This window comes from Aythya ferina (genome assembly GCF_964211825.1).
Source record: "Aythya ferina genome assembly, chromosome: Z".
Lineage (NCBI taxonomy): Eukaryota > Metazoa > Chordata > Aves > Anseriformes > Anatidae > Aythya > Aythya ferina.
Genome location: NC_140299.1, coordinates 22951214 through 22966450, shown reverse-complemented (window position 1 = coordinate 22966450; position 15237 = coordinate 22951214). Strand labels below are relative to the sequence as shown.

The 15237-nt window shown below is 38.5% G+C and overlaps 1 protein-coding gene across 3 annotated transcripts in view; it reads left to right on the top strand.

Annotated features, from left to right (window-relative positions):
* The window catches only part of LOC311427040 (interleukin-6 receptor subunit beta-like), a 43925-nt gene that overhangs the window by 22807 nt on the left and 5881 nt on the right, over positions 1-15237 (top strand). For all 3 annotated transcript variants that reach the window (XM_084503991.1, XM_084503989.1, XM_084503990.1), the window contains exons 7-15: positions 452-593; positions 749-831; positions 3654-3864; positions 5927-6085; positions 7130-7252; positions 7938-8090; positions 8853-8996; positions 11450-11546; positions 13723-13786. In XM_084503991.1, the coding sequence (XP_084360117.1) occupies positions 452-593; positions 749-831; positions 3654-3864; positions 5927-6085; positions 7130-7252; positions 7938-8090; positions 8853-8996; positions 11450-11546; positions 13723-13786 (1176 nt within the window). The remainder of the gene's footprint in view (positions 1-451; positions 594-748; positions 832-3653; positions 3865-5926; positions 6086-7129; positions 7253-7937; positions 8091-8852; positions 8997-11449; positions 11547-13722; positions 13787-15237) is intronic.

The window sequence follows — 15237 nt, the reverse complement described above, 5'->3', positions numbered from 1 at the left end:
ATCCCAAGTCCTGGTTACACATCAAGTGATGGGCCATATTACTTTCTATGCTGGTATCATTAAATTTTCAGAATTATTAGAGACCAGACAACTGTGATATTGTTCTTCAGAATGCCAGCAAGTATCAAAGTTAAGTAACTGATAATTTTTCAGCACGTATGCCTAATCCATTAAAAAAAAAAATGTTTAGACCTACACTACTGCTTACATGTCCTGGCTGAACAGAGTTAGATCATGAAGAAGAAAACATAATCTTGAAAGAATGAACAGAAATTGGCTAAGATATATAGTAATTCTTCTTTTATGATGGGGACTGCTACTTTCTTCTGCAATCAGAATAATGGTCCTTGACTGAGTAAACAGTTAATATAAGACTATGCTTTATTATGTTTATAAGACTATGTCTTATGTTTTATCGCTGCCACATACATTAAACATCATTTATTTTTAGGTGCCCATAGAAAGCAATGCTGTCAACATCACTGTTTCGAATTTAAATGCTACAGCTTCATACATTGTTCAGTTCAGATGCATAGCCAAGGATGGTCTTCACTGTGTTTGCATTTGGAGTAGAGAGATTTTGGTCCCTCACAGTAAGTGAAAGATGGTTTCATGTAAATAAGCATGAGTGTAAAAGCCCTTTCCAATTTTATATCATAGGAAATAGCTTTGTCAGATACTATTGAAAATATGAAGATCAAACTGATTTATATGAGTGCATGTCTCCCTATTTTCCCATGTTTACCAGAGCTCATGAGCAAGCCAAGAATATCATATAATGCAACTACAGAAATCTCTCCAGGCAGAAGAAGTGTTCTTCTTAAGTGGGAGGTAATGTTCTCTTGAGTATGGGTCCCTTCTGTTATATCCATGCTATTCATTCATTACTTTATAGGAAGAAAACAGTCTTTCTTATTTTATTGAGGCTACAGTGTATGAAGAAAAAGCATTGAATATTGAATTTGTGCTTCAGGATTCACTGAATTTGTGTGGTTCTGTGCCAGGTGCTAGAAACTAGCAAGCAAAAACTACACCAATTTATAAACTATTTATTTTTTACTTAAAATTATTAAAACAGCAATTTCTAGGTTCAAGTAATTGACAAGAATTAATATCCTTTCCAGCTAACATCAAGAATTGGTGTGCCTCAGGCTTGTTTTAGAATTAAGCTTTTCTTGAATGATCCTTGTAAGACTTAACATGTTCAAGAGATGTACATTGTGTTTGACATGTTCCTAAGGAAGTCATATTCTCAATAGACACCAAAACTTTTCAAAAAAGCACTTAGTAAGTCTACTAATTTGCTAATTCAGAAGTGCAAATACATTATAATCAGGAGAGAAAAGTTGTTCTGGCTTACAAGAACATCTTTCATGTTTCCCCTAATGATATGTAAAATTGACTTTGCAAGTGAGAGGCTTCCCTCCTTCTGTAGCAGGTGTCATTACCAGCAGACTGACTATAGTCAGTTGAACCATCTGAAATTGTCTTGGTAAGAAATGGATAATTGACAGTCTTGAATTCACATTTAAGGGGGACATAGGCAATTTCGTTGAGCAAGGTGTACCTGCAGGTTTTCACATGGAAACTAAGGCTATGTAGATGCTGAGAGAAGGAACATCTACAACTCCCAGAAACTTGCCATAGGGAATGTCTAAAGCAGAAAAGACAGAGACTGGCAGAGTTTTGATATATAAAGAAAATCCGGAAAGTTTTGTAATTACCCCATGTGGTTTTTGTAAGGGAAAGAAAAAAAAAAAAATAGCAGAGGAAGTAGACACCTACGCTTCTGATTGGGATGAGATATCCCTTCTTTTCCTTTATCTCCTGAGAAGAAGGTAAAACTGCAAAGTAAATGATTCATTTTGAGATAAAGAAGTGGATTGTACGTGCCAATTTAAATGTTAAGACAAGAAAGCATTCTCCACTAAACTGCTTTGAGTAAAAAATGTGTACATTAAATACAAAATCAAGGCTAGCACCTTCTTTCAGGAAATCTCTCCTACTAATCTAGTATACTAAATAAGATTAAAGTCCAGATGGCTTCAGCAAAAATTGAAGAGGCACAGAAAAGGAGTATACTCAAAAATTAACATGGTAAATGGAGAGGAAAAAAAAAAAAATTGCTGCCTTACTTGTTTAAGCCAATTTGAAATAAACAAAGAAACAAAACAGCTTTAAAATTGTAGAGGCTAGCTCCTCTGTTCTTATTAAAGTTCCATGTGTAAGCTCTACAAAGTTTAGACCAAAAGACACAAGATAGATGGCTTCAGCTCTGAACATCCAAGCAGGCATTACACATTGCTTTCCTCAATGGAAATAGTATAAGACCTCCTGCTGCACCGCACAGTGCTTGCCTTTTCCAGTCTCATGTTGTTAACTTAAGAAAGTTAAGTTCTGCTTGATTCTTCTTGTGTAATAGACCTCATATGCAACATATTCTAGGAATCATTTCTCCTACACACAAATATTTTCCACTTTCAAAGTCTGGTGACAGAACCATAATGCTATTCCCCTAGCAGCTTCACCAGAACTCCAGATAAGGACAGTGGTTCATCCCTCCAAATGCTGTGATAAACTTCTTTCATTTCCATTTTAAGAACTTCCACTTTTAGCAGAAATCCCTCTCAGCATGTATGTCTTTGCCTTTTACATTTGTTGACCATCATCCCATCTATGTTAGTTCAAATTTATCCAATTATTTCACTAAGATAACTTGACCTCCTAGTTTAGTGTTCTCTGTACACTACTAATTCACCACCAAGGTGACTAAGAAATAATAGACACACTGGATATCAGAAGCAATTTTTGCACAGTTCCCAGACTTCCTTGTATTTCTTTCAGTTTCTATCTAGACTGCAGTGGTTTGAATTTCTGTCCACTCATTTTCTGATCTGTCATGAAGATTAATACAATAAAATAATGAGTGAACCATTATCACCTAAAAATTTGTATCAATAGCTATATAACATATTCCAAGGTTGTAGTGTAATTATCAGCATTTATCCTCAAAGCGACTGGATAGCTAACAAAGTCTACTAGATGAACATTCCCAGAGGCATAAACTTCAATTCAACACCTCTCATTAACTCTCAAATTCCTAATTATGAAGGGTATATGTTCCAGTGAAATGTAGAGAATATTACGGCTGCTTCACTGCTGCTATGACTAGCTGGATGCACGTAACTAAGATCCCAGTTAAGCAAAACACTTAAAACTGTGCTTAAATCCTCTCAAGTTAAGAATACTGTTAATATTAAGAAAATACTTTGCTTAATTGATTACTGAGAACCTAATTGAAATATTATCATTTTATCCCCATTATTAAATCTGATGTTTTGTTTATATAATTCCATTGCTCTTGATTTTCCATACAGGACATAACTTCTATAAGATCATAGAATCATAGTATATTGGAGTTGGAAAGGACCCACAAGAATCATCGAGTCCAACTCCTGGGTACCCAAAGGACCACCCAAAAATAAATAAATAAATAAATAAATCAGACCATGTATCTGAAAGTGTTGTCCAAAGCCTTCTTGAACTCCAGCATGTTTGGTGCCATAACCACGTCCCTGGGGAGGCTGTTCCAGTGCCCATCCACCCTCTCAGTGAAGGACGTTATCCTGAAATAATCTTTTTCCTCTTTCTAGGTAATGCAAAGTGAGAACATCCTTGGATACTACATTGATGTTGAAAGAATACCCAACAATTGTAAGGACTCACGAAATCGCATCATTCTAAAGGACAGAAATGTTCTTCTAAATCTCTCTATGGCTTATCATAGGGTTAATATTTCTGCCTATAACAATGAAGGAGAATCTCCACAGACGATCTACATTGTCCCAGATTCCTCTGCAACAGGTACTAACTTTAACATTTATTCAAAAAAGTGGTGAAGTTATATGATTTTGATATAAATTAACTAACAGACCAAGCAATTTAACATTCCTGTTAACATCACCAAGCAATCTATTATCCTTGTATTTAACATAACTTGAAGGTATACTAAGTAAGTTGGTGGTCGACACTAAATTAGGAGGAGCTGTTGACTCCGTCAAGGGCAGAGAGGCCTTGCAGAGATATCTTGGCAAATTAAAGGCCTGGGCAATCATCAACCACATGAAGTTTAACGAGAGAAAGCGCTGCACCTGGGACAAGGTAAACCTTGCTATACATACAGACTGGGGGACTGGAGGCTGGAGAAAGGGATCTGGGGGTTCTGGTTGACAGCAAGTTGAACATCAGCCAGCAGTGTGCCCTGGCAGCCAAAAGGGCCTGACATACCCTAGGGTGCATCAGGCACAGCACTGCTAGCTGGTAGGGGGAAGAGATTGTCCTGCTCTGCTCTGCACTGGTGTGGCCTCACCTCAAACACTGTGTGCAGCTTTGGGCACCACAATATAAGAAGTGACCAAAGGAGAGCAACCGGGATGGTGAAGGGTCTAGAGGGGAAGAGGTCCCTTGGTGTGCTCAGCCCAGAGCAGAGCAGGCTGAGGGGAGGCCTCATGGCGGCCTGCAGCTCCCTCACTGTGGAGCGGAGGGGCAGGCGCTGAGCTCTGCTCTCTGGGGACAGCGACAGGACCCGAGGGAACGGCATGGAGCTGGGACAGGGGAGGGTCGGGCTGGGGGTTAGGGAAAGGGTCTGCACCCAGAGGGTGGTCGGGCACTGGGACAGGCTCCCCAGGGCAGTGGGCACAGCACCGAGCCTGATGGAGTTCAAGGAGCATTTGGACAATGCTCTCAGACACATGGTCTGATTTTGGGGTGGTCTTTTGCGGAGTCCCCTTGATCCTTGTGGGTCCTTGTGGTGATCCCTCGTGATCCTTGTGGGTCCCCCTTCCAGCTCAGGGTATTCTATGATTCTATGACTCCTTATTTTTTATTTTTTTTTATTTTTTTTAAACAAGCTACAGAATGCACTGGTGAACAAGGGTGCAAGCACCAGATATCTGCCAACAATTAGTTTTTTAGAATTTTCTAACACACATCCCTCATTACATTCTCCTTTGCCCTGCAAATGCATAACAATTCATTTTGGTCCTTACATTTGACAGCATCTCTTTCTTCTGATGTAATACATACTCTCACCTCAAGCCATCTTTCATCTGACAGCTACCTGTTTACTAAATTGCTGCCTGTTCTTCATGGCTCTCTCCTAGTATCTGTTCTAGATTTGGTTTTACTTACAGGCAGGTTCTCTATACCTATGATGAATTACTGGGAAGATACTTGCATGAACTCTGCTCCCAGGATAAATTTCTTCTCTGCATGCACAATTTTTTCTTGGCTAGTAAAGATATTTTCTTTAATTCTGCTCATTGGTTTTCAGATAGGAGATAAAATGGAGAATTTTGTCTGTCTGCCATAATATTCACCTCTTACACTACATGACAAGTTGTTTCTTTTCCCCATTAGTTTCACTCAGAAGGTGTTCCCTGGTTTGATAATCTGTCTTAGAAAACTGAAGAACTTTTAAAGCATTTTGCATTTTGCTGGAAGAATATGAAATATGAAATTACATAGTTACAATCTATAATTTGCCCCTTCTCCTCTGCCAGGTATAAGCAGCCTCGCATTTGCTCTATATGTAGTTGTTAATAGCAGTCCTCAGGAGGCTGTTTAGCAACGTCAGGCTGCTTCTTCTTGAGCCATGGAACAACCATTTCCACACATGCAATTGTAAGAAATTAAAGGTCACGAACATCAATTAACACTGGTGTTCCCAGAGACCACTGCAAAGTATTAGCTGCTAAATTTTCTTTATTGACATAAAAGTGAAGACTATTATATGCCGGTCATCCTTACAATAGCTACTTAATGAAGAGTCTTGAAATGACTCAGAGCAAAAGACAGAAAGAGTGAAAGGGGGGAGGGACAGACTGCTTTCCTGTTCATTCAACTCTAATGGTACATTTGTTCACAGACTTGCCTGGCCAAATCAATGTTAAACCTCAGGGAACTGATGCAGTTGTCACCTGGACTCCAGAATACAGTCCAAAATGTTTTGTGGTTGACTGGGGTACTGGTAAAGAGGATATGCGCACGAAAATAGTAACTACACCTGCTGGAAATTTCACACTAGGTAATGGCACCAACCACATCTCCTAATGGAGGCACCATTTCATTTACTGGTTATTTCTGGCTGGGGAGGGAAGAATTTTCATCCTGTTTTTAAGAACAAACTGAGGATCCAGGTAAGCATGCCTTGTGTCTTTGTCCAGCACTGAGGCAACATCTATTTTTACAAAACAACAAAGTGGAGGAAATCCTGAAGAAATGTAGCTAAGCTGCTGTTGTTGGTAAGAGGTCTCTCCTTCCCCAAATTTCAGGCAGACCTGTACATACCTGCTGGATAACACTGTGGTATGAGAACAAAAGAAGCTTCCCTAGCCCCTTGGTAAACTTAACTTCAAATATAAACTGCTCTGTTACAGACATTCCCCTATATTATTTTTCTTCCCCATAATTGTACTTGTCAGAGCACAAATTCTCAACTCCAGTACTCTGGTTACCAAATCGGGCATGAAGATCTGCAGGCAGAGGTCAGTTTAAAGGACAGTCATCCAAAATCTTTATTAAAATACCATAGTTGACTAATGCAAAGACCATTCAGAACTGTCTTTTATGTACAGCAGAGAACATTTAACTATAATTTCATGTTAATAAATGTAATGTTTTCCTTGGTCCTCCTGCAACATTTGCACCATGTTACATATAGTTGTTTTGCCTGCTTTTAAATATGCTAGTTTGAGGGGGGTAGGGGGGGGTAGGGGAATATCTGTCCTTGAACTAAGGATTCTACAGCCATTTTAGTTTCATACCTTTCATTCAGCAGCTTAAGCCTTCCAGAGCTGGATTATAGGTAAGTATGTCATCTTTTAAAAGCAAAACAGTGTTACATCTTGTTCTGCTTTTGAAATAGTTTTAATAAAGGGTTTAGAGGAAATGAGAAATGATGCATATACTCTGTGCTTGGTGTAATGCACTGTAAATTTACACTATGCTTTGAGGCTCAGAAAGTAAGAGTTGTATAGAAAAGCTACAAACTTGTTGTCCTTCTTCCCTCCTTTTTTTTTTCATTAATAACTTTTCAGTAAAACCTGATATATGTTTATTTGTTTTCCAGACAATTTGCAGCCACATAAGTTGTACAAAATAATGGTACATGCATCTGATGTGTGTCAGTGTGAAAATTTCACAAGACATGAAAAGACTTTTGGAGTGACCCACTTTTACCCAGTTGAAGGAGGTATTCCTCCCTTTTATATAACCTCATCCCTTGTATTTCTTTTTATTTTCTATCTGCAGAAAAAAGAAAAAAAAAAAAAAGTCCTACACAATGTTTCTTTTCCAGGTGACTTAACAGCATTCTCCAGTTAGCATTGCCATTGGTCCTAAGCGACGATGCACTGGCAGTGAATGACCTGCATGCTGTTTTTTACTGACAGGTCCATAGAAATGATATTATTACACATGACATTACCAAAATAACTGAAAGAGGGTCCCTGAGTTACTGCTCCTTGTAGCTCAAGTTTAACAGTGGCAAAAGTCAGATTTTCCAATTCAAATTCAATGATGTCTTCTATTGCAACGTGAAATGAATACAACTGTGACTGCTGGAGTAAAAGTGTTTGTAATGAGTCAGGCATATTTTCTACCTACTTGGGTATTGCTTAATCACAGAATAACAGATTGGCTTGGGTTGGAAGGAAACTTAAAGTTCCAACCCCCCTGCCATGGGCAGGGATGCCACAAGAGGTTAAGATGAGGTAGTTTTACTCTATGGGATTTGTCTTTTCTCCTCCAACCTTGATGTAATATTTATGACAATTAGAATCAGCCAAGCATCTCTCCAGGCAGCAGCTAGGTTTCAGTCTTGTATGTCTACTGCATAACTACTAATGCAGAACTTAAATTATTTTCTGAATTTTAAGTTCCTAGGGCAGGCCCCACTAATGTGACAATACTTAATATCACAAAGCATTCTGCACTTGTGAAGTGGACTGAAATAGCTGCTGAAGATTGTTTGGGTTTTCTCCAGGGATACAGAATCAGCTACACAGATTCATCAGGGAAAAAGTGGCTGGGTAAGTGTCCATTGCTCAGAACAAGGGAGTAAATCTGAGTCATGACAAAAAAAAGTTTCATACAGAGACATTACATTCATACAGTATTGCACTGTGATTCTGCCATGTTGAAGGTATTCTACTGCACTGGTCGGTTAAATAATTCTAACTAGAGGAAAACACACTGCACCATCTGGAAAGAAAGGCTGAGGCCTAAAAAGCAGATAAAGCAGAATACATGGCCATTTTTCTAAACTAAAGTAATAGCATCGATATTGATCAAGGTGAATAACTACTGATTACAGTAGTGAGAGTAAAGCAAAGGTCTAGTCTTGCAAATCTTGTTCAGTCATTGTTTACAGGCAGTTCAGATGCTTTTCTCTTTCCATGGTCAAAGACAGGACTTAACACACACATTATTCCCTTACTGCTATGAAAACCTGTCCTTATTTCAACTGTTACAGCCAGGAGTATTCATGAAAACCACTCTTCAGCAAATCAGGCCTATTGCCTATTATACACAGTCTACTGCACATATCACCTAGACATCCTGGTATGTTAGAAAATCAAGCTTTTTATACCTGGAATCAAAATGCATGCAAGTATTTTGGAGAATAATAACCTCTTATAATAATCCAAAGAAAACCTGCATAGAGTGGCCTCCTCCTGATATGGATCAGGGCATAAAAATTTTGCCTTTTCCCCTGTCAGCTGCATTGTTACAGACTCAGCCAACAGAGATCACCTAACTGCCTCACACCCTAACTCCTACTGTGTTTTCAGCTGCTAGTGTCAACTCTTCTACCGCAAGTTACCATCTGACTGGACTTAAGGAAAAGACCATCTACCGTGTGCAGATTTCAGGATTCACTAATGCTGGAGAAGGACTGCCAACTCTTTCACAACCTTTCAGTACTCTAAAATACGGTACTGTAGAAGCCCTATGCTACTGTGTTGCCCATCATCAATCTTGGCTTTATACACCATTACATAAATAACTATTTTCTTTGCCTTCTCTTTTCCTTGCTTTTCAAGGAGTAACAAAAGTGCTCATGCACAGGATTTTTTACCCAATCCTTGCTTTACTGATAGCAAATGCAAAATTGTTCCTCTCTTACAGTTATCTATATATTATGTAACTCTTATATTTCTTTACCTAACACACAAAGAAGACTTAGCTACAGTTTCTCATCTCTGAAACATTTTCTGCCCTTTTTTATGTTAACTATTCACAGAACTTTATTTACTGCTTACTCCCATCACAGACTTCACCAGTTTAAATAGTCTGTCTGTGACTAGTTAAGTTCAGTAGTCTTTGTTCTCGGCAAAATCCTGAGCAATTGCATAGAGCTGATTTCCAGTTAGCCCTCTGAGCCATTAACAATAAAAAAGTCCCTCTTTCAATTGTTCCTACTGTGGATGACACTTGATAAGATCTTTTTTTTTTTTTTTTTTTTTCTTTTTCTTTTTTTTTCTAATAACCAAAGTACTTCTGTACTTTTACCAGGCCTGGTAACAACAGGCCTGTCACTCTCACATCAGTCCCTGGTAAAATTATGAAGATTATTCTGGGAGTTATTGAAACACACCTGGGGGACAATGCAGTCATAGGTCACAGCCAACATGGGTTCACAAGGGGTAGGTCCTGCTTAACAAATTTAATTTCTTTTCATGATAAGATCAACCATCTAGTTATCAAGGGAAACCAGATGATGTGATCTTTTTAGATTTCAGTAAAGCTTTCGATACAGTTTCTCATAGGATCCTACTGGACAAGATGGCCAGCATAAAGCTAGATACAGGCGGTGAACAATTGGCTCAGAGGGTTGTGGTAAATGTGGTTACATGAGGCTGTCAGCTAGTCACCAGTGGGGTCCCCCAAGGCTATCTTTTAGGACTTGTTCTTTTCAGTGTTCTCATAAATGATTTGGATTGTAGGACTAAAAGGTGTTTTGAGTAACTTTGGTGTTAGCTAAAACATAGACTCTCAAATATTTTTAACACATTAACAATTAGACAATATAACACTGACCTAGACCCTTTTTAATTTTTACCACAGCTTCACTCAAGTGAAGCTTTCTACAAGAAAAGCCCAAAACAATAACAAAAGCACAGGCTGAAATAATACCTGTCACAGGAAGAGTACTTTGAGGTATTCACAGATTCTTATGGTTTCTTACCATTACAGCAATTTTGTATTTATATCCCCTTCATTTAATACAAACAACTGAAGAGTCAAAAGTGCAATGAAGAAAGAAACAGGGAATAAATTAAAAACCTGCTTTGAAATCAGCTTTTTTTTCTCCACATGAATCCCTTCTCCTGACAACACAATAAATCAAAGTGTCTCCCTTGGAGCATATCTGCAGTATTTCTGTTCCATCCATGCTATTCAACATGTATTAAGATAAGACTTTCAGAGTTAATTTAATGCAATATTTTTAAAATTCAAGTAATTACAATGAATTTAAAGATTACACTCACTATTGCCACTTCTCCCCAGTATTTCACAGGTTACTTAATCTCAGGTTTCTTGGTCATAAAAGTCTTTTTCATCAACAAAGCAATTTGCAACTTTTCAAATACCTTTTTAAGCAAACTTAAGTAGCTGTTCAATTTTAAAAGAGAACTTTTTTGCTGGAGAGTATATGGGAAAAGAAATAGCAAGCAGTCATTTTGAAAATATGGTTTATCAGCAACACAACCATGCACTGGCCACACTTTCCTGATGTTATTTTGAAACTTTTGTCTTGGGGTGACTGGTGGAGAGATCTATAACATGAGCAGATCTGTTAACATGAGCAATAGTGGATGCAGGTACACAATGAAGCCTGAAAAATGGCTGACTGAGGATAAAATTATTTTAATATTCCAAATGGGTAAAGCATGTCATCTACTAAATAAATATATGTTACTATTTGCATAACCAGGTGGAGTTTGACCACAAAAAAAAATATATATATATATAATAAAAATAATAAAAAAATCCTGAAACATTAAATGTAAATTTCAATTAAATCATTCCCTACCAAGTCAGACCTGCAGCAGAGGCCTGACCTGTTAAACAAGCCAGAGTTCACTTACATGGGAAGTAGGTATGCTTCTTTTACTATACAGTGTTTATTTTTGAATTGTGTATTTAAGAGTTTGGCATGTATCAAGATCTCTTAAAAATAAAAAAAACTTGGAAGCCTCGGTACAAGAAATCCCATATTTTGTTTAAACTAAATTTCAGTTACAGGAATACCAGAACATGGGTTAAATTTCACATATGTTTGGCCTATTTCTCTAGTGGAGGCAATAAAGCGTCTTCATACTTGATAACATAAGTTTGATTCCATCTTTCTTTTCTTTCTTTTCTTTCTTTTCTTTCCCATCAGATAAAGGAGAATTTGAAGGTTTTATGATTGGCATTTTCTTCAGCATGGTGTTTGTTTTAGTTTTTGCACATGTGATTTGTTCTCTGGTGTTTAAAAGGTAAGAAGTGAATATTGAATAATGCTATTAGCAGTACCTCACTTTTACTTAACTCTAAGTTTCATAACACTGGCCTTTCTTTGTCAGTGCAAGCCACTCAATTCAAAAGCCCCAGACAAAAAGGCTACTCTACTCATTTACACAATTAGAGTATTTACAAACCAGTAACAAGCTGATTAAAATACTTTGTCAAAAACCTATAATCTTTTACTTTTGATAGAGTTACCTGACTACTTCCTGTCTCAAACATTTTTGAAAAGAGCATGGATCATTTCTCCCAGTAGAAAATAGGCTATGTATAAGGAAATAAAAAGAGTACGTTTAATTATTTTACTCTTTCATTCCTAAATGATGATCGTGCATTTTCTATTGAAATACAAAGGTGAATTCCACCAGCATACTGAAACCGATGTTGCCATCTGAGCATTTTCCTGCAAGCCCATTCAGATGTTAACTGTACAAATTATACATATAACCCATAATGGGAAGGAGAAATGAATGGATGAGTAGGAAGAGGAGAGAGCAATAAGGGCACCTACAAGATATAGACAATGGAAGATGTCCTCTTACCTCAAATTAGTATGAGGTGCTGGTGCAATATTAGATGTATGCACTAACACTGAAAGAAAAATGTCTTACATAGTAATTGGTTTTAATGCCCATTTACTCATAAGCTTATTTGCATACAACCATTCATATCACTATTATGATATCCTAGAATACCACCTGCCTTTTTTCTCCCTTTAAAAAGCACCAGCCTCAGACGCTGAATTCGAAGCTGTTAAGAAGAGACTAACCAGCTACACAAAAACCCATCTTCATAGGATCAGAGAAGAAATCAGATAATTCTGATCAGATAAATCTACTGCATCAGACTTCACAGCAAGCTTCACCTCAACAAAGACGTAGTACCTGACCTCTAATAAAGTCTAGATTTGACTCTAAGACTAGACAACACTGAAGTCAGCACAGAGGCAGGGTGATGGCCTAGATAACCTTGTGCAGTTTCTCACAGATGTGTTGATTTTTTTTTTATTTTATTTTTTGTATGGATATGAGTCATTGCCCAAAGGTCCTTTGGTGCAGTTCTGACAGCAGCTGCTGGCAGGGAGAAGCTCAGCTAGAAAATGCTGAGTAATGCTCTAGAGCACCCCAGGGTGGCAGGAGTGATGGGCACACTACCATTGTGGCCTGTCCTCTCCGAAAGGGACAGGGAGGACAAAGCCCCTCACCTCAGCCTGATCAGTGCTGAGGGAGCCAGCTGGGCCTTGCCCCAGTCCTTGCCATGGCTGCCCAGCATCACTGCTTTCCAGACATTCACAAGCAGCCCTTCAGCTTCATGCCTCTGGTGTGGAAGATGAAAGGCAGCTTCTTCTCACCCAAGCTCTCAGCAGCAGCACAGAGGGAACAGCCCCAGGGCCTCCTCTGCATGTACCCCAGTGGTGGTGACAGCCATAGGAGGCTGAAGAGCCTAGTGGCATGCTGCAAGTTTTGCTCTTTCTGAGCCCCTGGGTTCAAGGAAGGAGCTGGAAAGTCCAACCCTCTGACCAGAGGGCTGCGGACAAGCAGCCAGATGAAATCAGTATGAATGTCTCCACTCTGAACCCTGCTATGCTTTACAACCCCCAACCCGGGAGGATGAAGCTCTGAAACAAACGAGGATTTTGATTTTACAGCAGGTTGTTGAGGATTATCCCTTCATCTACAGCTGTGGCAGAAACAGTTTGGTAGAGTTATGTTTATGCTTGTATCAGATGAAATGGTGAGACTGTAATCTGTCCCAGAAAGTGCTCAACTCAGACCGTGAAGGAAGAGCAGGAGCCACATTGCTGTCCCCATCCCAGCATGCAGGTCCCAGGGACAGCCTACTCCAAAACAGCATGAAAGCTAGAAATCTGTATTTTTGTTTTTGTTTTTGCTTTGTTGTGTTGTTTTGTTTGTTTGTTTGTTTGTTTGTTGGGTGGTGTTTACTTTACTAATTCAGCAGTTCAATGCAGACTAACAAGCTTGGCCTTCTTTTCTTAATTGGCAGTGTGGTTAATAATCATTGCAGAACATCTTTTTTTGATGGTCATGAAAATACCAATAAAATGTAGGTAGGAATGGCAGTTAATTTAAATGTATAGGAAATGTAAATCAATTAACCTGACAGTAAACTTAAAGTATTTATTTGCAGGTTGAAAATATCATGCTGGCCCAGTGTACCGAATCCAAGAAACAGCAGTGCAATACAAGACATGGCAAGTACTATTCCGATGATGTGAAAAAATGCACAAGGGAGATCTTTCTGACTTATTAATCACCAACACTAGTGTTTTGTTTTGTTTTGTTTTGTTTTCACACTACAGCCTAATAAATGTCTAATTGCAACAATTGGGAAACAAGGGTAACATTAGAAATACAGGACACTGGGGAGTTGTTCAGAGACTTTTAGTAGAGCATATTTAAAGGCATGGTTGTTAAAAGAATAAGAAGAAGTTGAATTGGGGGAGTGGTAATGTAAAGGGAATTGTTCAGTTCTCATATTCAGTCACTTTTCAACAACTGGAACTGGTAATTGAACACATCACTCAAAGTAGAGAATAAGTAATATATTGTGGCCTAATGTATAAGGTATTTTCTGGAATCCAGTCTTCACCCTTCTGTCTTTACGTGCTTCTGGAGCAATCCAGGGCTTTGGCTTGTCAGCTGGTAGCTGTCTGAGGAGGCATCTGTTAGTCAAGAGGCACCATAGTTCAGTAGCATGTTCAAACCTTACCCTACCCAATGATTTCCCATGTGTTTCAGTGAAGCTACCTGGACTAACAAAGAGCCTAGAAACCATGGTTAGCTAGAAACCATGTTAATCATTTTTGCCTATTAGTGAACTTCCTTCCACCTTCCTCTGTTTGCCTCCTTCTTTTGAATAAGAAGTGCTTCTGCTCCAGTTTTAGGACATCTCAGTTTATCTTCCAAGTCTCAGGCTGCCAACCATTGTGTCTTTAGAACAGGAACCTGTGCTGCTTTCCTTTTAATATATTTTTGACTTTCCTGGCAGACCTGAACATAGTTTCACACTTCTAGATCTAGTTTCTCAAGAAAACAATGTGAGCTTTAGCAAAGCAGATGTCTATTTAGGACAAAAGCGTAGCAGAGAAAAGCTAGCCTCCATAAATGACCAAGTGAAATACACATTTCTCTGTGGATCCTGATAAGTAGAGGTAGAAATGCATCAATTTCTTGTTCTCAAGCATTAAACTGATAACAGGAAACATATGCCATTGTCAAGCTGAGCTGAAGTCAGGATCTGGAGAGTTCAACGTTACATATTCAGATAGGAAAAGGCAAGAGCACAATTTAAGATCAGACCAGAAGCTGGAAGGTATCTACAGCCAGACACAGTCCAAATATAGGACACCAGAATGAAACCATTAGCTAGGAAATTTAAGAAGGTGCTGAGAGGCAGCTGGTAATCAAAAGGTTAGTTGCAGATCAGCATTGCTTTTTTCCTTTGTATAACAAACAAACAAAAAATCTGAAATCTGTCCTTTCTTGTTTTTCACATTTAATTACAAAGAAACAGTGTTTTCTAGTAGGAGCTGCAAACACTCTTGTACACATTAGTGAGACTGCAGGCACGGTGAGGGCATAGTGCTGTGTTGTAACGGATAAAGAGAAGTAGATGAAAGGGGCCTCATTTGTAATTTGAGGA